Source organism: Hypomesus transpacificus, chromosome 10, assembly GCF_021917145.1.
Source record: "Hypomesus transpacificus isolate Combined female chromosome 10, fHypTra1, whole genome shotgun sequence".
Taxonomy (NCBI): domain Eukaryota; kingdom Metazoa; phylum Chordata; class Actinopteri; order Osmeriformes; family Osmeridae; genus Hypomesus; species Hypomesus transpacificus.
Window position 1 is genome coordinate 2682626 of NC_061069.1, and position 21374 is coordinate 2703999.

Sequence of the window (21374 nt, forward strand, 5' to 3'; positions counted from 1 at the left end):
CTGCACGGCGTCTTGCCAATCACAAAGTGATTCGTCACAAGTTACTGTCAGAGAGACACACTTCATGGCAGTCGGGTGAAAACACCTAATTCGTCAAGTCGGGGAATGAGAGACAGTAAAACCAGGATTTTGTATTCTCGCACCTCCCTGACAACCGCCAGCCTCCCTGATATCCAACGCAGACAGTAGCGCATGTTTACCCTTACTCAAAATGAGGTCCACATTTTCTTGACGTTCTGTTTTGTGTAATGCAGCCAATATTGCATCAGAACAACAAAAATAAACGGAACCTCCATGCATGAGGAGGCGTGCACAAAAGCCTAAACCTAGAACTATGGATTATTTTAAAATATGTGTCTAAACGTAAAGCAAAGGACATTCTTTCGCAAGAATCCACAGGTGAGAGGAATGCAGTGATTACTGATGGGTAAATAACGATGACCACTACAAGATAAACTGTGCACATCGTCTAAGGAATTTGGGACACTGTTCATAGTCAAATCAAAAGTAGAAAAATAATATCCTTTTTTTGAACCTACTTTAACAAGAAAAGTCAGCACATGAATAGATCATCTGTTGACTCCTGTCTCTCATTTGCACTAAAGGCATATTCATTTTTATGCCACAAAATGAAGCCCAGTGTTTTTGAAACGCATATCCAATGTGCTATCCAGACTAAATGTAAATAAACGCGAATAGATTACCAACAGTCCGCTTCTCGGTCTGATGAACGAGTGACTATTAGTTAACTCCTGCACAGACGACCGAAGACTGATGAATGACTCAATTGACACCTCTTTACTTTTGATCACTTCACTGACCAATGTATATTGCATCTGAATGAATCATTGTAGTTCAAAGAAAATCCTTTCAGAGCGGCAGATGCGTGCTGAGAGTTTGTGCTTCGATGGTGCTGAAACCATTAATCCCAAACATGGGCGTCTGACTTAAATAAACTAATTAGTTGACGGCCTGCTTTGCGCACATCCCCAAAAATGGATTACACAAAACATGACCGAAAAAATATAGCCTCCGGTCTGAACTTTGGATGATCATTTGAAAATACATAATGATAAGTAGATGTATTTCGTTGTTTTCGTTCTAAATGTTAATGATGCAAATTGTCAGGTTAAAAATATAATAAGACTGGAAGGCCTATCATTCAAACACGGTGTTTTGAAAAAAGGGCAAATTTAAAAGGATTTCAACGAGAATCACCTTCTATTTTAGGATTTCCCTAGGTCTTTACCCATTTGGCATCCTTCGGCTTGCTGCCTCTTTCTGTTAATATTGGGCATGCGGGAATATTCTTCTTTTTTGGGGGGTTGTTCTTGGCCCAGGCCTATATCCCTCAAAGTTTGTGTGCAGATACAATGTCCCCGGGCAATTCAACGGGCAATTCACAATAAATTGTTAATTAAACCACGTGTAAGCACAACATTGCTTCTGTAATTATGACTGTAGGCTACTTCTGTGAACGATGAGCTTTTACTTTGAAACGTGATTGCATTTACTGTTTACAGTGATTTTAGACATGATCAAGCCTGATTGAAGTCTAGCATCTAGCACTCTTCCCCAGTAATCCAATCAGAGAACGCCCATACAGTTTGTAACTGCAGCCACAAGAAGCGCCTCCTCTCTTATACCTCACGAGCGCAGTAACGCTTTCATTCCTATCTTTTCAGAGACCAGCAACGACGCACTATTGGAAACTTCTTAGGAGCAACCGATGGCACAGAACTAGTCGGTACGTTGTGATTTTTTTCCAATGTGAACATTTCTGTCTTTTTCGTAAAACATCAGGGTACGCATCTGGGTTCGGTGGTCCTTGGTGCCGGGGAATCTAAATCACTTCAAATATTGTTTTGTCACTCTTACTCTGCTCTTATCTGTTATGAGTCTTATCAAGCAGTTATCTCTTTGCTTCGAAGACATATTGCGTTTTGTTTCCTATCTGTAACGGTGTGTGGTTTTTTTGTAATTATGATGAGGCTATCGCAAGAGGGAGGACAGGGCTGTGACACGGATGAATTCCGCTCCCCTAGTTAAGAACGCGCTTTGATAACATTTCATGTGGATTAATTCAGAAAGGTTGTGGTCTATTTTCAGTCTGAAGTCAACAGCCATCCTCGTATTACTTTATACAGACACCGATAGTCTACATTCAGCCTAAACCTTTAAATCGTTCTCTTTTTAAAACATAAGAGAAAAATAAACAAAAGAATCAACGACAAATATGTGTTTCAATTTAAATTTGTTTCACACGGGGGTAAGCCATGGAAATCGTGATTGAATTTGAATTGCCTCTTAAATATTTGATCAAATTGTTGAATTGGGACACTTTTGTCAAATTATATCCAGATGACAGTGGTATTTATTATTGAATAGCCCATGAAAAGGCTATCTTGTACGATCGAATAATACATGTTTTCTGCGAGTTAATCACAGGGCAGTTGACCTTTACTAAATGACGTTTTCTTTGTTATTTGCAGCGTAGACTACGCATTCATAATTTTCAGCCCCTTGGTGTATGGAAAGTGATCCTGGATGGACCTGGGCGAAAACAGCTGGTCCATGGTCAAGCGAGAAGTGTCCAGCAGCCCAGGGTCACCGGCTGAACAAAGCTACTTACACGGCGACAGGCGGGACAGTCACGCCTCGGATGAGCTGAGGTCACCACCACCAACGGAGCTTGACGCATTGGGACACCGACGCTTAGAGGGCAGATCTTTACACTCCTACGTTCACTTCGGACACCATAACAACACCCTGCCCACTTCGGAGGACATAACCCTGTTCACGGATTTAGACCAAGGTAATAAACTCATCATCTCCAGTGGAGCGAACAAGGGGGGTTTACTCGTCGACCCCAGCGACATGTATCAAACACTCGCCATCGCGGCCGCCCAGAGCCAGACTGGATATGATTCCCCCTCTGGTAGTTATATGCACTCCAACCCCAACTCTCCAGTGTATGTACCCAGCACCCGGGTGGGCCCCATGATCCCTAGCCTCCCTTATCTGCAGCCTAGCGGGTCGTCTCAGCCTAGCCATGCCGTTACCAACCACTCGGTATGGTCACAGTCTACTCCGGAGAGCCCCTCCTACAGCACCGGGAGCCCCCACACCTCAAACCGTTTCCACTATCCTCCAAGCCCGCCTATGAATAACGGGGCACCCAGGGACAACGGCTACAGCAACCCGCTGAACGTGGCCAGCAGAGATCAGTACGGCCTCCCGCGACCGCTCAGTGGATCCTACACCAACCCATACTCTTATGTCGGACCGCAGATTTCCCAGTTGTCCACGCCATGGCCCGGAGGCCACTTTGATAACACCATGCTGCACACTTTGCAAAGCAGGGGTGCACCTCTGACTATTCGAGGGCCTAACGGAGGTAAGCCACCGGCAAAACACTGCTGCTGTCTAATTCATTTCTTTATTTAAGTGCAGTAGGCTAATGTGTAATTGCAAGCAAAACAATAACACAAAGAGAATATTATAGAAACAACATAATAATAACAATTTTGGATATTTATTTATTAGGCTTTTATTTAATTTAATGTAGAATTATATAATTACATGAATGTCAGAGGCAGGCCAATGTGACATGTCATACGTCACGAAATTAGTTATTTAATGTACCCATTTCTCCATGCAGATATTCTCGATGACATGGGAGAAAGCAGAGAATGTGTCAACTGTGGATCCATCTCCACGCCGCTTTGGAGGCGCGATGGCACGGGCCACTTTCTCTGCAACGCATGTGGCCTGTACAGCAAAATGAATGGACTCAGCCGGCCATTAATTAAGCCACAGAAACGGATGGTAAGCACATACGCTCAAGAGACTACTTTGACACTCAATTTCCTGTCTATCAATTTACAACAATGGCTTAAGGTTATTGCCAATGATCTCAACACCCTAAATATTCGTTATAACGTTTGAACAACAATTCTCAGAACTGGGCCCATTTAATGCTCCTTAGCAAGGTTTCTTAGGCTGCCACACATAACATATCGCGGCCAACCTCTTCATTATATCGCTATGGGGTCAACAATGTCCATAGAGCTACATTGAAGAGAGGCAATTTTCAGACATCCGGGCGTCTTTAATTTTGAGCACCTTCAGCTAAAACTCGATAATGCCATCGAATGCCTTCTGTTCTGCGACCTTAAAATAACTTTTTTAATGGAAGGCTATACATAATACGACCATACGATTATTGTTTGAAAATGAATGTAGATAATCAAGCTATAACCATAGTGTATAAGCATGCACTTCGGGCCAAATGATTTATTAGGCTATGTGCTTGGGTAACAGCCAAAAAATTCATTAGTCACGTAGACCTGCGGCATCTCTCGTAGGGCCTAAGCACATGCCACTGATTAATCATCGCCCCATTATGTTACCGTGGAATTTATCATTGCTTATGTATTGCCTTTCCCAGTCATCATCCAGACGTATCGGCCTCTCCTGTGCTAATTGCCAGACCAGCACAACCACCTTGTGGCGCAGAAATGCGGAGGGGGAGCCGGTGTGTAATGCATGTGGACTCTACACAAAACTACATGGCGTAAGTCACTACACGTTTTGATATGCGTCCTTCATAAACTTTTTTTTTTTTAAGTTTAAGAACCTTCGAATAGATTTTTAGTAGCAAATTTGCGGTGGAATATCCAATTGAACGTTTTGATAGGCTAAATGTAGTCTTTGGAAAGCTTGGTATTCATTTAATTTCATCAAATGAAAAATAATCTAATCATTTGTTCGATACATTTTGCAGGTTCCTCGGCCTCTCGCCATGAAAAAAGAGGGAATTCAGACAAGGAAAAGAAAACCAAAAACTTTGAACAAATCAAAAGGATCTTCTGGTAAATGATTACAGTTTCAAGTCTCAAGGAATATGCTGGACTTTAATTGCCACATTTTATTGCATGGTATTTTTTGGTTCTTACCATTGTATTTTTATTTCACAACAGGAAATAATAATTCAATTCCCATGACTCCTACGTCTACGTCTTCTTCTAATTCCGAAGATTGCTCAAAGAACAGCTCTCCATCCACGCAGGTGTCTGTAACAGGGGTAAGAGAATAAAGCTCAATTTAATTAGCTTACTTTTATTTGAATCATTTGGGAATTTCCAGAAAGTCAGAAACAGCACACACAATTAAAAATGTAATTAATAATTCAATGTGACAAAGTTGTCAAATGTCATTTGTATCATTGTAGGCCAATCATGTATGACAAGGAATTCTTACGATTGTACACAATTCTTATGGAAAATTTCGCATTATATCGAAATTCGACTCACTGACATTAGATACAGTTTTGTAAAAAAAAAAAAGAAACTACATTTCTGTTGAAGTTCAGTAAGCCACTCTGCATCCTTTCAATACTATATGGTTTGAATTTACTTCTTGATTGATAAAAACTGAATAATAACCACAATTCTTGATATGTAAACATGACAGTGATAAACATATATATTATTCCATGCCTGTCTTGGCAGAGGTGTTATCAGTGGTGTACATTAATCCTCTAATCACTCTTCCATGTTGCAGGTCAACTCCTCCGTCCTGTCAGGCTCAGGAGAGGGCTCAGTCTCTGGGGGATCAGCAGTGAGGTACCCCGGCCAGGACAGCCTGTACACCAGCGTAGGCCTGACCCAGCCTCCAGACGTGGCTAGCTCGGTGCGAGGGGAGACCTGGTGCTCTGCGGCCTTGGCCTGAGTCTCTGGAGCTGAGGGACAAGACCCATCACACCAGCCTCTCTCTATCTCTCTCTCTCTCCGGACATCCTGCAGAGGGGAGGGAGAAGGAATCGCCGGCCATTTGTGGGGAGAGTTGGACAGAGAGACACAAACCTGCAAGTTTGAAACAGCCTTGGAATATTTGGGATGGATTTCCAGGGAGATGTGTGTGTGGGGGGTGGGGGTGGGGGGGGGGGGGTGAAGTGCCTTAAGACAAAGTGAAACATTTAAGACAAGACCAGTTGGTCCTTGTTGGTCTTCAGTGGATGCTTTCAAGACCGGCTGTACACTGTACAGCTCTCTATCTGTCTCGGCATTGGAGAAGGATCAAATGTTTTTTCATGAATGAAGAAATGTGTACATAATGTTGTGGATTCCCTCTCTGAAGAAAAAGCTAATTGGATGTCAACCAGTGTTTTATTAAGCGCTGTCTATCCTCGAAGGACATTTTGATTATTTTTCCTTTTTGCAACTGGAATCAAGCTAGACAAGTACCAAGACAACCTTCATGAATCAAGAGAAAGTATTTATTAATCTTCCATTGTTGAAAAGATTACTATGATTGTTAATAAAAATATGGATATAGATTAGAAGTAAAACAACAATTCTTCATGTCTTCTTTTCTAATTAAGAGCTTTTCTTCTGGAGTGAATAGTAATTTTGAATCTGCACACATTTTTCACTGAGAGCTCTTACAGTCTGACTGAAACAATATGGTTTTAAACAGGGTATCAATAAGCATGGCAACCTACGCCATTCAATTGTTGTTTGATTATTTACTGAATTTGCAAATTTCTACTCCTACAGATTTTACATTTTGTAATGAAGACACTGTCAACTTTATGGTACTATGAAATTTATGGATGTTGATGTTATAGGGATGTGAAAGTGAGAAGGCAAAATGTATCAGCAACATATACTGTTTGAACAAAATGGCCACCTTAGTAACTGTGTTGAAGTTTATTTTTGTTACAATACAAAACCGCAAAAGAATACTTAAATATATTCCGGTTGCAACTGAGACTACCTAACTTATTATTATGATAATGGAAACAGGCATTAGATGATGGAATGTAACAAAAGAAAATCTAAATGCTAAAGTACACAGGTACATTTTGACATTCGATTTTTTCCCATGTACATTTCATTTTCAGTTCATGCATTTTGACAAAAGGTTAGGTACAGAGAATAAACATACACAGGATTTTAAGTCCTCACCATTAACTGTAATATATAAAAACATCTCTAATCACTCCCCATCAAAAACAGGTTCCAAGTCATGATAAAACTCACAAAAAGTGAATACTTTTCGATTTGTTTCCAGCCCTCCTAAAGTGGACACTACTTTGACGGTCTATAACGTTGTAACCTCTGGTAGAACTGTGACCGGGCAACCATTGGACACGTACCCTCTGCTTCCTTCTTCTCCGATATGGGTGTGAATGGCGCCTAGATGGATCCATTTTAGGGCCAGACAAATTCCAGTGCACTCTGGGGAATGTTCACTCCAGGGGAATCTGATGAGTTACTAGGTCATTGTGAAACTGGCATACAAGGCTTTTCACAAGATTCTTCATTTGAAACAGCGCCTTTAGTTTTTTTTCTGGATTTATTTATTTTTGAAGTATCATGTTTATTGCTAGAATTGTTTCCTATTATGTTTGGGGGTATTTGTATTTTTGGATGTTTTATTTCTGTTTGAAATGATCTTATTTAAATCTATCAAATAAATTGCTCTGATAATACAGACTTCACTTTGGTATATTTCACCTTATGTCGATATTCTGATGATATAGACATGGTCAGAGTTATCATCTCAGGTAGGGCAGATAACATGAATGGTTCAGTTGACAGAACATACATGTTTGAGTTGCTCACAAATTGAACATATTCACTGAGTATAGGTTTAGAGTGACAAACAAATGTCACAGCTTTTACATTTAGAAGGAAATGCTCCTTTAACACAAAAAGACCAGTCCAACAAAGCATTTCTCCCTCCTGAGAGGCTGTGTTGACTCTGTATAACAAGCAGACAGGGATTTCAGCAACGTTTCCAGTGTCCTTTTGAACCATACCTACCCGTGTGCACAATTCCTAAGTAACCTGTCACAATGTTTAGTGTATTTAAGTGAATATGACCCATGAGTAATGCCGCAAGCAGAAAAAAAGATTTTAGAGACAGAGAGATTTATGTCTGAGCTTTGGGTTATCTGCTTGCTCTTTGACATATTGATGTAGTTGAGTTTACTGAGTGTTGGGGAATATGCAAGACTGCACTTCAACCAGAAGCACCATTTTGGGATGAGCATGTAAAGGGAACTGTAGTTTTTAACATCTTAAAACAGCATCACTTCAGCAACTTATTTGCAAAGCTGGAGCAGAAGTCTGATGTTTTGTAATCTTTGGAAGATTACCATATGGTTTGTGTGGCATGTTCTGCCTTTGTTTTTTATGTAAAACATCACCTATGTGTACAGACCACCACACCGACAGTGAATAGGATCCTGTTCTTTGACCAAGACAAATTACAAACCGTTCTTTGTATTATGTAAATTGAAGGTAGTGTGAAAACTGTGAGATGAACAAATATTTATAGGCTTGTGAATTTATTAAGCGGGCCGGGACTGCCGGTGTTCTGCTGGTCTCCATGGTGCTCGAGGAAAGGAAATACAAACATAACTTCACAAAGAGCCTCCCTCTCGTTATTCTGGATTCATGAGCCTAGGTTTGGGGTCACCAGCATCACACTGCATTCTGTATTAGGAAGAGATCTAGTGGCTGTGTTGTTCTGATCATGGTCTCACAGCTACTTTGTGAGTTGTGTCATAGGTATGATGTAGGCCTACCATTACTGCAAAATTGAATGTGAATAAGTATCATCATTTGTAAAAATGGCCATTCTGAAACAGAGCTGAACAGTGAAAGCGAGGGAGGGATAGATAAAAAAGAGAAAGAAAGAAAAATGGGGAGCAACAAAGAGGGAGAGAGAGGGTCAGAGAGAGAGAGGGAACAAAAGAAAGAGAGCTGAGAGAAACAGAGAAACAGTGTGGGACTGTGAGAGAGAAAAAGAGAGAATGAGCGAATGAGAGAGAGATCAGAGAGAGAGACAGAAAGAGGAGAGCGATAGGGCCAAGAGCGACGCCTAGGCAGCTTTATTTAGACAGTGAGTGAGAGAGTCAGTGTCACTCGCGAGGGCAGTGCTGAGTTGAAAGTCCCAGGCGAGGCCAAGGTAAACAAAGCCCAGCAGCGGGAATGGCCGACTGGGGAAAGACTAGTCACTACATGAGAACCAACCTGGCGCTGTGGCTGCTTCACCACTGTACAGGACGGTAGGACAGCCCGTCCTCAGCCCAGCCTCAGCCCAGCCCAGCCTCATTACACTCCTGCCCAGCCTCACTCCTGCCTCAGCCCAGCCTTAGCTCAGCTTCAGCCTCACTCCAGCCTCAGCCCAGCCTCCCTCCAGCTTCAGCCCAGACTTATCTCAACGGCTCCCCTAGAAGACATAGCGTTGGTACACATGTTGCCGTTCAAAGGGGAGCTGTGCTGGCCTGGCCCTGCCTCCGGAAGAGATGGGATCTCTGACTCAGCCCTTTTGGAGTTTCCTCAACTGGCAGAGGGCACAGTTTGAAAGTAGGAAAAAAAATCAAAACACAATCATTATGGCTGCTGAGGCTCTTAGTGTATATTGAATACCTGTTGGAATAACTGGTATATGCCTCTTCAAAACACAGTCCTTTGTTGTCTAGTCTCCACCCTTTTCCAGGAATCTTGATAAAAAAAGACTGCACTCCAGCCAGCAGTAGTTATGTTAGTAATAGTTTTACTTTCTGTAACCTTAACGGCTAAACTTCCTGGAAAATAGGTTCCTCCCACTCACCACATATACTCCAATTGCCTTAGTCACAGGAAGTTATTACCAAATTTAAGTCCTTAGTGTCCACTTGTCAATTACATGTCTTGAAAATTGGTCAAATTCTGCAGTTATTTGACTAATACCAAACTTTTTTAGCTCCTTTGTTTTTGAAAGCTTTTGTTGCTTGTTGACCATAACAGACTGGAGATTAAAACAGGAATACTGTAAGAAGGAAAATAACACATGGCAATGACCTTTGCGTGTGTGTGTTTTCATGCTGTGAGGAATGACAGGAAGTTGTAGGGGAATGAGACTTCATGGGAGGGGGTGTGCTTGGGGGCTGAGGATGGAGCAAGGGCAAAAGAACAAATCCTTTCGCTCGGAGAGAGGAAAAGTGAGTATCAGTCACTACTGACAAGTTGCACCCCCATGACCTGGGAATGACAGGCGGTAGTGACTGCCAAGAGTTTACCTTCAGCCTTCAAAGAGTTCATGAGTCCTAAAATCAACCTGACTAAACTTTAGTTAAATAACTGAAAGCGGATTAATAGCTTCATCTTGTAACAAACAATCTGTTGCCAAATGTGCTATGAACAAAAATCATGTTTTCTCACAGATGCTGTTACTCTCTTTTTAAGTGAATGCAACTGACAAAGTTTCTTGTTTATGTTTAATGCTAACAAAGCTAATTGCAAGCTTGATTGCGAACGAAAAGATCTTAAGTTTAACCTTTTATTTCAAGAGAGATTGGTCACGTTCTGCCATTGTTTATCTTTTGGTCCTCAAAGGTGGAGTACCTTGGAACAACAGATTCCTTTACAGTTACATTTGCATTACACAGTTGACCAACACAAGTCATTGTAGAATTCCCATTGTGACTTCTGTTTCAAATGTAGGCTACTTTGCGTGACAAAGTCAATTATTTGTAAAAAGTCATACTTAGCCATAAGTCATTATTCCCACTAAACAAATTCTAAAGAACATTAGAGTTTATTTGCATGTTGTAGTACGTACTTGTTTGAAGAATGACTCATGAGATGGATCATTTTATGACATTGCATTTCACATGACAAATCCTCACTCAAACTCACTGCATTTCAAAGGAAATGCTCTGGTGCACACGTTCAAATGTAAGTAAACAGTCAATGCCATCCTCATAACATGGAAATCCATGATGGTTTATAAAGTGTTAATAGAGAGCTGCCATCCTTTAAGAATTCCTCAAAGCTGCAAACTATTTGACTGCCAATTTAACTTATTCTCAGATCAGAAACGTCTTACAGGTATTCTTTCAAATGAACATTTCACTACAGCGAACTAAACACTGTCTCTACTTTGAAACCCATCCACTAAATCATGTAACTCATTTAAGTATTTTCAACTCCCTTCTATCCCAGGCATAATCCAAGATTCTTGCGAGTTCACCGCCAGGTCATTGCTATCTCTCCTCTCCTACTAGCTCAACGGCCTGCCTGCGTCCAAGGAGTTTCAAATTAAGTTCAGCTCCCTTTGTGGATGGGAAATCCAACTTGCCGCCAAATGCAATACTTCCCGGAGTATTTCTGTCAGAGCTCTGGCCTTTTAAAAACAAAACAATGTGAATTCACAGCAGGCCCCTTTTAATCAATTAAGGATGTGTCAACAAACAACATGCTAATCATTCTTTTAGCGGGGGAGGCCAATTGTAAGCTGATGATGTAGGATCAGCTGTCAATCATTGTCTTGAAGTCATGTCTACGAGCCATATGAGATCAACAGAGCTGTTTGTAGACGGTTGACAAAACATTGTCTTGCCTGCTACGGTTTGAACCAATTGAACCATTGACTACAATACTCCGTCTTCATTGGCCGTCATCATGGCCTACGCTTTCACTTATACTGTATGCAAATACACATCTTATCTGTGAAGGTTCCACAAACACTGGTGGGAGACTGAGAACAATGCCAGGCGGAGAAGGATGGACCCTCATTCCAATGTCCACATGTTTTTCACACCAAATAGAAGTGCTCTGTGTTTGTGTGAGTGCTGGAGCGGACATCTGTCTGCCTACCTGTCTGTCTGTCTGTCTGTCTGTCTGTCTGTCTGTCTGTCTGTCTGTCTGTCTGTCTGTCTGTCTGCCTGCCTGCCTACCTACCTACCTACCTACCTACCTGTCTGCCTGTCTGTCTGTCTGTCTGTCTGTCTGTCTGTCTGTCTGTCTGTCTGTCTGTCTGTCTGCCTACCTGTCTGCCTGCCTGCCTGCCTGCCTGTCTGCCTGCCTGCCTGCCTGCCTGCCTGCCTGCCTGCCTGCCTGCCTACCTACCTACCTACCTACCTACCTACCTACCTACCTGTCTGCCTACCTACCTACCTACCTACCTACTTACCTACCTACCTACCTGTCTGTCTGTCTGTCTGTCTGTCTGTCTGTCTGTCTGTCTGCCTACCTACCTACCTACCTGTCTGCCTGCCTGCCTGCCTGCCCGCCTGCCTGCCTGTCTGTCTACCTGCATGTTTGCCTGCCCACTTTAAATAAAGAGATGGTGGGCAGCATGTACTCCAGGATTGGTATCAGCTCTTGGGCTCCGCCAGTCTCTGAATGTCTCTGAATGGAGTCATAGCCTTAGTCACTTGGGTCAAGTACAAGCTATGAAGTCTGGAGGGTTGCTGGCCACTCCCTCCTGCCCCAGAATGCAGTGCGGGGCCCAAGCTTGGGCCCACACTCTCTCAGAGCGAGGTATGCCTGTGTAAACATCATTTGGCCCGTTGAAGGCTCGAAACGCAATAAATTTTCATTTACAGCTGCAGATAGCTGTGGAGCCGTATAGTGGGGGTAACATGGAGGATGTGGTGCAGCTCTCTGTCAGAGGAGAGGAGCCGCTGCCCAGGGTCAGGCCTGCAGACTGCCTCAGCGTCCTCCTCTGGGACCTCATATTAGGGCTACTGATAACAAAACTGGCAACCAGGATAAGTCGGGTCTGACGTAAGGCAGGCCACAGAGACAGAGGATATAGACCCTGGAAACTTTGCACTTTGCTTTTGATGTCCGTTAGCAACAAATATAAATGAATTCTTCCCTCTTAATCTGTCCTTTTCATTATAATGTCTTGTGTATAATGTGTACAGTGTCAAATGTGTTGTTGTAAGTTGGTTCGGTCTGAAAGTGTTAAGCACACATCTGTAAAGGCCTTCTTGGCTAGGATTGGCTGTGTACAGGGACTACTGCATTGTCCTCCCACAACAACTTGGCTTTTTTCTTGTGATTCCTGCACAGGCTGACCACGCAGACCCCTTGGCTGAGGCAACCAATTAATTATAGATGTGACTTTAAAACTTCCTGTTTTTCCCTCTTTAATTAAGCCAATCTTGCTCGGTGCTGGACGGAGAGGAAATACCTCAAAATAGTTCCCAATTTCAGCACATTCAATTATTTTGTACCAAGAGCAGATTGCATCAGGGGTCGCGTTAATGTAAAGATCAACATCACTGGATCAGAGGGAAATGATGTCTGTCATTTCTTCCTGTTTCTGGGCAAATCATGTGGGAATTTGGCAGAATGGTGCCCTAGGTGGGCACAGCCTGTGTTGTGACTAGCAAGTACGTGCAGTGAGTCATGCCCATCCAACATCCATCTCCTACCGTCTCCGACGTTTATTATTACGCTCATGCATTGCACTGTGATTAATGCTCCCACTGTCAAAGCTTTTCCGTCGTCATTTAGGAAAAGAAAATTCCAGCAAATTCCTGCAGTATTAATGCTAAACAGCTCGGGCCGACTCTCGTGTACACGGTGAAAGCGCCCGAGTTCAGCCAAGCCCGAGTTACAACATTTGCAACATCGTTGCTGAACCATTGCCAAGTGAGTTGCACAAAACACACTCTCTATACAGCACCTGACAAACTGACCTTGACAGCAGAGACACACTTCATCTCTCCCTCTCTTTCTACGCTGCACTCATAATTACACTAGATCCACAGGCAGCGTTCAAGAGCAACAAGTCAACTTGACTGCTATCATAAACACATGATATTTGCTGAATACCTGCCAGTGTTTTCAAACCCTGCCCTTTTCAACTCTGAACTGAAACTAACCTCCAGCCTCACCCTGTGTTTTTCACACTCAGGGAAACAGGAAAAGGAGGGGAAAGTGAAGACTTAGACTAAGTGTTCGCTGACTAGGGCAGGACCGTTTCACTGGGAAAAGGCTGCATTTTGACCTAAATCACAGAATGCAGGAGGAGGTGACAAAATCTTTCAGAAGCCATATCAGATGTCCATTGTCCAACCTCAGCTGTATCTATGTTTCAGATCTGCGGGATTACACAGCCAAAGAAAAATGTACAGTCAAGCTACAGTCTAAGTACACTCACTAGCTTTGTGGCTTTAGAAAAAGGTCCGCAGAAATTCGCGGAGACTTAGTTGTCTCACAAAGAGCATGGCAAGCAGAGTCCTAGGGAGGTAGCAGTTGCTTAGAAGGGGGCAAGAAGGAGGCGGGGGTTGGGGGGGGGTGGGTTGGGGGTGGAGGTGGGGGGGAGGTGGGGTCGGAGGGGGCGGTGACATCACTGAGAGGAAACCCCAGCAGCCCTGGTCGCTGTATGGCCGGAGGCCCCTCAATAAACAGGCCGGTTATCACATCACTAACATTTATTTAACCCTTCTGTCCAGCACACAGGACGACAACTGGAAGGTGTTCTGTGGTGTGGGTCTGTGGGGAGAGGTGTAGGAGTGTTCTAGGATCTTTGTGGAAAAACAATCATGTTTCCTGACTCCAAATTCGTTGTCTGAACTTACCACACATGTACACTTGCACACACACACACGCCCACAGACACACGCCCTCACAAATACACACACCGACCTCTTCTGAAGAGACATCACCATCCTCCCCTATACTCCCCTCGCGCTTCTTTGGTCTCCCACCCTCCGTCCTCCCTTGCTGGCCGTCTCTGAGAGACTGTGTGCTGAGGACACGACTTCAGTATGAGAAGTACCCCCTCCCCCCCTCAATGCACGCACACACACCCACACACTCACACACTCACACACACAGATGCTCACACACACACTCCACCCGCCACCCTATCCAATCCCCCCCCCGTCCTGTCCTGTCTCCCCAATGTAGTGAAGTCATGTCCTCAGAGAGACCACTGTCCATCACTCCACCCTTGGCTCCAGCCCCCCACTAGCCTACCCCCCACCCCGGCCCCCCTGCCCGGACACTCTCCGCCCCCTCTCCTGTCTCTCCTGGGTTGGGACCTTGCACACAGCTCTCTCCCACACATCCCGCGCTGGGGCCCAGTGCTTTTCTCCTTTCTCTCCTTCTTTTCTTTCCCCTCCTCCCTCCCCTTTTCATTATTCAAAGGAAAGAGAAACGCGGCTCATACCAAAATAAATACGGCTCTCTTGGATGAGACTGCGTCGCAGAGCGCGATAGCGCCGCAGAAACGCTGTTGTTTTAACCGGAGGAGGATGGAACTCTATCTGGGCTCTGGACTGTGTCTGTCACTCTGTCCTCTGGCTCTCTCACACACCCTGAGGTCCGCTGGCGCTGGGACGTCCTTATCTCACCACTGACCACAAATACACCAGTTCAAAATGTGGACTAGCCCGAGCAGTGACTGCTCAGGCATCGAACATCCATCGCATGTCAGAGACAATAAGGAAAAATTGTGGCGTGACGAGATTGTTGCAGTCGCTATCTACACGTTTGTATGCAGAGTCCTTTGAAATCATTGATTGTTGTACATGGAATTATAGCATATTTAACCCTAGGATTTGTCTTGGCCTTCACCAAAGGAATACCCAGACCACTTGCCCCTGCCTGGGGCTATCTCGATGACTTCCCACGTTGGGTGAGGTCTGCTAACTGGCCAATTAAATGTTCTGTCAAGCCGAACCCTCCTGTGACCCTAAGAGACAAACAGACACACAAGTGCACAAGCACACGAACCCCACGTCGACGCACACCAACACACGCGCCCGCAATCCCAAACACTGACTGGCTCGAGCACAACCCCTGGAACATCAATAGTTTGTTTATAATTAGCCCGGGCACCTCTCCACTACTTAGAGAGTGATTGTTTTCGAGAAAAGGCCCCTGGGGGCACCGTTGACGGATTGGCGCTAGGTGGCTGGAGGAGAGCAGAGGGCCCGCGGCTGCTCTGCGGTCGTGGGCCGCATTCCACACCCGCCGCTCTGGGCCTACGTCTGACAGCCTCTCCGATAATAGCCCAGTCAGACGGACGAGCAGGGCCGTGCGCCTGAGCCCTGCATGGAATCACTCAGTTAGCGTCGGAGGAGAGAGAAAGCCCTCTCCCCTTTCCTCCATCTCCCTCCTTCTGTTGCCTGGACACACCCCCCCCCCCCCCAACGCCTGGCCGTCCGAGCTGCCGCGCAATTCATAAACACTACCGAGCACGGAGAGTCGTGCGAATGGTAAACACACTTTGTGTGGTCTGGTGGTTTACACTGTGGATGGGACTCCTCGGTGTGTGTGTGTGTGTCTGTGCGTGCATGGATGTGCGCGTGTGTGTGGATGCATGTGCGTGCGTGCGCATGCGTTCTGGTACGCACCTGCGCGTTGGTGTGCCCCCGTTCTTTTCGATTGTTTATAAAGAGAAACAGCAGCCATGGGAACCCCCACCCGCTTCACCTCACATGGGGGACCAACATTTGGCAGATGGATTCCTCACATTTCAGACAGCTTAGTGAAACGATCCATGTGCTTAAGCCGTCATAAATACATGTGAACACCGTTCCTAAGGTTCTCAGCGTTGCCGCGTTTCAGCCACGGTGCCTCGGCGTACATTAGTGGCCACGGTGAGCCGACGGATCACTTAAGCAGCTGCTTGATGTATATGTTCTGCTCACTTAATCACATAACGAGCTGCACTTTTGTTTGCTTTGCCATCATTCACAAAGCACGAGAGGGGCGCTGTGGCCTTAGTGGCACCAGCTCAACCCCCAAGGACGTATACATGGCACTGGGGTCCTCAGCTCCACCCTCCTCCCACCCCGCCGGCCTCCTCCCTCCCACTCCTCCATCCGAGCCTCCACGGCCCGCCTGCCTCTGACCTCTCACCCCCCAGCGACCTCTCCCCTGCAGACGCCCCCCCGCCACCACCCCCACCACCACCACCTCACCCCCAACGTCCTTTGATCCAGTGTTTACATGTATGTACAGTAGGGGTTACTCACACACCTTCAGAGGTGTTCCTCATGACGTGGAATGCTCTGACAATGGAGCCGTTAGCCTGTGTTGTCTGAGGCCCAGGAGAAGGATTAGAGATTAAAGAGAGGCCTGTGCGAGGTAAACACTGGAGGACAATATCTTAGCAGCTCCAGTCGCCGGATGCTGGTGTCAGGCAGCTCTCCACCAGCCACCCTGTGTTTGCCTTTCCAACCCCATCTGAGAACAAGGCTTGGCTGGCTAGACGCAAGGCTGGTGACTGCGTTGAACGCATGCCAGAAATGTTCTGTGAAAGTCGTATCCGTTTGGAAATGGTCGCTGTTGAGGCATTCGTACAAAGGGGATCTTAAACGAAGGCTCATGTGAAAACGCTTCACCTATAGCATGGCTAAGTGTGCAAGCTCCAGAGACTGGGAACATCCCATAGAAACATGTTTTACTTTGTCACCTACGTATTAGATGAGACTCTGACAATGAGACAAACATGACATTAAATTGGATCTATTTATCTAAGAAATATTCCACGATTTCAAAATACGTATTCTTTTGTTTTAAGTAAGCTTGCTGATGTTGAAGGACATTGTCAGGAAAACATCCCTGCGATCCCACAGTATCGTGTTCAGGCGTGGTTTGGAGAGTGTAAATTGAAACAAGACACTCCCCAGAGAATATGGCCGTTGATGTATGCTAATTAAAGCTGAAATGTACGAACTCTGTTGGAGATTTCGATTTTTTTCCCGTAAAAGCCCTCATTAATTATGATGACAAAGACAAAATAGTTCAAAACAATACATATTCCCCTTGCAGGAAAACATAAATAATGACTGGACAACAAACGGCTATCCCCAGAAGAGCATACTGCGGAGCCGCAACATCAAATAGCTTTTTCTCATCCAGTACGGACATCAGACCTGAACTCTGATCTTTGAACTCTGTGTGGCTCCTCATCCCAGATCTGCTGGTGTCTAGTTACAGAGCCTCTCGTCCTTCTCAAGTCAACTTGAAAACACTCTGTGGAACATCACTGTCCTCTGAAGAACATGGTGTCCTTCAAGCCTGGTCCACACACACGTATGTGAATCTTTTGCCTCCACCCAGAATTAACACACTCACCCGGTCACACACACACTGAATGCACACTGACTGACTGATTTACGAGTAATTTTGTCACAATATTGTAACTGAGAAGTAAAAAAAAAAAAAGCAGAATGTTGGAAAACAAAACAATGGTCAGACTATTATTAAAGATCTTGTCAAATTCTAGTAATTTTCACTCATAGAAAAATGCTACATGTTGGCATTGGGAACATGGAAACCTGTCTAAGCTACTGCAGCATAAAAGCCTGCAGACAGATAGGGAGATCTTGCATTCCCTGTTTGGACTGGGTTTGTTATTGCAGGTCCTTTAGTCTGCCTACATTCGAACTGTACAGTACATCGCTGGCATGCAATGGCGGCAGGCCTAGAATTTCAATGTTTATTTTTACATGGTAACAAAAGAATTAATGGATGTGCTTGAAATGCTAAACAATGGGTAGTTGATGTCTTGTTAAACGCTCTCAGTATGTTCAATCTCATTTATCACGTTGTGGGGGGAAGGATGACAGGGCATGTCTGTTTTACCAGGAAGTGGCGTGGTGTTTGGGAGTCACCGTGCTCCAGCTCCGACTGTCATGTAGCTGTTCACCGCTGCCTGGTGACACAAGCAAGTCATGGCTCTCTCATGTCATAATGCTTCGAATTGTATCACCTACTAACACAGCATTTTTGTCACGTCTTATTTTAACACGATGACAGGTGCGTTTCGAGTTGTGCAAATGGCTTCTCACTCAAAATAAGCCCTGTACAAGACTTCTATGACATTTTTTGTAACTTTAACCTCTTGACCTGCTTTGCACTTTTTACGTTTGCTTTTTTATTCCAGTGATTCTGAAAAAGGAAACATTTATATCCTGTATTTTAGTTCTCTGATCCTGATTTGAGTGCATCCCACATTGTTCTGTTCAAGGTTGAAGAAAGTGGTTGTATCATAGTCATGTGATATCCTGTATCAAATTGACACACTGATGTGCTCTCTGTGGAGTTAATAGTGAGGTCACGGAGGATATAACAGAATATGATCAGTTTAGACTCATAACTGCTGGCAATTAAAGGTGAATAAAGATGGCCTCACATGGCTGACCAATGATAACAAACACTGGCCATTCCAGAAGCCTCCGTCAGTGAAGGTCGTTGAAAGAGCAGTGAGAGTGAGACCCCCTGGAGGAGTCAGATCCTGCTTACGATCAGACCTTGGTGCTTCTTTCACATCGTCTCCATTCCTCCCTCCCTCTGGAATCTGATGACAAACTAGGTTTAACCTCCCATGAGGAGCAGGGCTCTGCTTCATAAAGCCTTATGAGGGGGAGTTGTTTGCGCGAGGAAGATGAATTGTACTTCTGTAGGCTCGGGTATGATTCAGGACAGAAGGGAAATTCAAATTCAGGAGCCAGTTCTTCCCAGTATTGTGAAATCATGAACACCTTCGATAAATTTGTGAGAGGGAGTGTGTATGACACTTTCCTCTGCGTATTTAGGGAAAAGACCGAAGTCCAAAGAAGTGTATTTACTTTTTGATATTTAACATGAAATGGTTTCCATAGCCACCGACATTTATGTCACCTTTCATTTCCTGATGTCAGTTTCAGGTATTACACATTCAAATGACCAAACAGGAAATCATTTCAAAGAAATGCGTATTTGACCAGATTGAATTTGAACATACGGACAACATTTAAAACTGTTCTCTGAGCATGAACCCAGCGAAGCCTTCTCTTAGACTCTCTCGAGGAGACACTGAAAGCTTAATTAGCTTGACTTCAAAGAGGCAGATATTTTCAACACTTCCCGCTGGCATTTCAGCAACTGCATGTTCTTTCATCTCTGCCCAAGCCTCTCCAGAGTCCAGCACTTAAGATGGAGTCAGGAAGTCATTGGTATCGCATGGCACTCTGGGATATAGGAGGACGGAAGGGCACCCAAAGAGAGGGGCCTCCTGTTTTGTGTTGGGCCATTTACCATGATACAGTTTTTTGGCTTCAGATCGTCTTCTTGTCGTCCCCCCCCCCCTCTCTGGAGTCCATCTCTGGTTTGTCTCTGGTAATTATCTCAAGCAATAATTTGCTTCTGTTCTGACAAAATGCTGGCTCGTTGAGTTGCTGTTGAAAGTCCGAGGAAATATTGCGTCCTACTGAAGAGGAAAACCTCCATGTGGTTTCTCAGAGCAGGTCCAGCCGCCAGACACAGCCCCACCAGACGGTGCCCTCCGCCGTCCTCTCGCATGACAAATGATTCCCATCGATGCGTTTCCTCCGAGGCGGCGCTCCGCGGACAAAAGAACCAAAAAGCGCCGATGCAGGATGAAGGATGGTGTTTTCATAAGTGCTTTGGCGTCACCGTCACAAAGGCTGTCACACGCCGCTATCCATTAGCCCCGCTGCGGGAGACAGGAAGTGATCCAGGGGCCTTATTGTGTGCTGGGCAGACCCGTGTTGGTGGTGGCGACGACGTGCCTCTGCTGTAGTAGAAGGAGGTGCAGGGGGTGAGGGAGGCCTGTCCTGCTCGGCCCCCCCCAGAGGAAGGACCCGGCTCCGGGGACCTGTGCTCTCCCACGGGCCCCGCTGGGCTGGTGAGGTAGCCGGGGCAGACACACAGGCAGGAGGATGGGGCTTGAGATGGAGGGGGGCTGGATAAGGGGCTGGAGAGGAGGTACTGGGCCGGCTCTTGCCCTCTCGCTGACAGGATCTGGTCAGTGTCCTGCCACTGAGGGTCGCGGCCCAGCTTACACACACAAACTTATCTCCAGTGCATCTGCCGGCCGCCTGCGCAGTCAGGCTGTCTCCATGACGGGCTGCAAGCTTTTTCCTGCTGGGGGAGGGAGAGGGGAGGATGGAAGGGGGCGAGGGACACAGAGAGAGAGAGAGAGAGAGAGAGAGAGAGAGAGAGAGAGAGAGAGAGAGAGAGAGAGGGAGAGAGAGAGAGAGAGAGAGAGAGAGAGAGAGAGAGAGAGAGAAAAGAGAGAGAGAGAGAGAGGGGGGGGGGGGGACTCAATGGGAAACTGACATTGCAGAGGTCTGCCAAGCCGCTGAGCAAAATGGAAAACACGAGCCGCCTCAAGGGTAACGAGACCACTTCTGAATTTTTACAAAATAAAAATAGCTCTAACGTCTGGCCATTGGCCTCTCTGTTCTCCAGCCCCCCAACTTTTTCTTGCTTTCTCTCTCTCTGTCACTTGAAATTCCCACACGAATAACATGCTCATGTTTCCTACCGAAGCCGTCTGTAGGACGAGCTCATTCTTTTCACTGTTGAGGAGGGGGGGAGAGGAGAAAGACGAAATGTAATAATTATGCGGAGCCTCGTGTATTTATCATTCCTATTCTCTGTGGATCCTGATGACCTTCTGGTGACCAATTTAGTGGTGTTCCATTCAGGTCCCATTGGCGAGTCATTTCATCATTCAAACAGCACGTGATCCATTTCTCATGACCTAATGCAGTGTAGAATGCCTGGACACGGCCTGTTATGTTTTCCCTGTTCTCCCCCAGCCATACTGTCAAC

The 21374-nt window shown here is 45.3% G+C and overlaps 1 protein-coding gene across 1 annotated transcript; it reads left to right on the top strand.

The window, feature by feature from the left end:
- The first annotated feature begins 1637 nt into the window (after positions 1-1637).
- On the top strand, positions 1638-7519 carry gata6 (GATA binding protein 6). The gene is made up of 7 exons (XM_047028463.1): positions 1638-1747; positions 2493-3397; positions 3662-3828; positions 4451-4576; positions 4787-4874; positions 4983-5086; positions 5566-7519. The coding sequence occupies exons 2-7, from the start codon at positions 2548-2550 to the stop codon at positions 5731-5733; spliced, it is 1503 nt and encodes a 500-aa protein (XP_046884419.1). The 5' UTR covers positions 1638-1747; positions 2493-2547; the 3' UTR covers positions 5734-7519.
- Positions 7520-21374: the final 13855 nt, after the last annotated feature.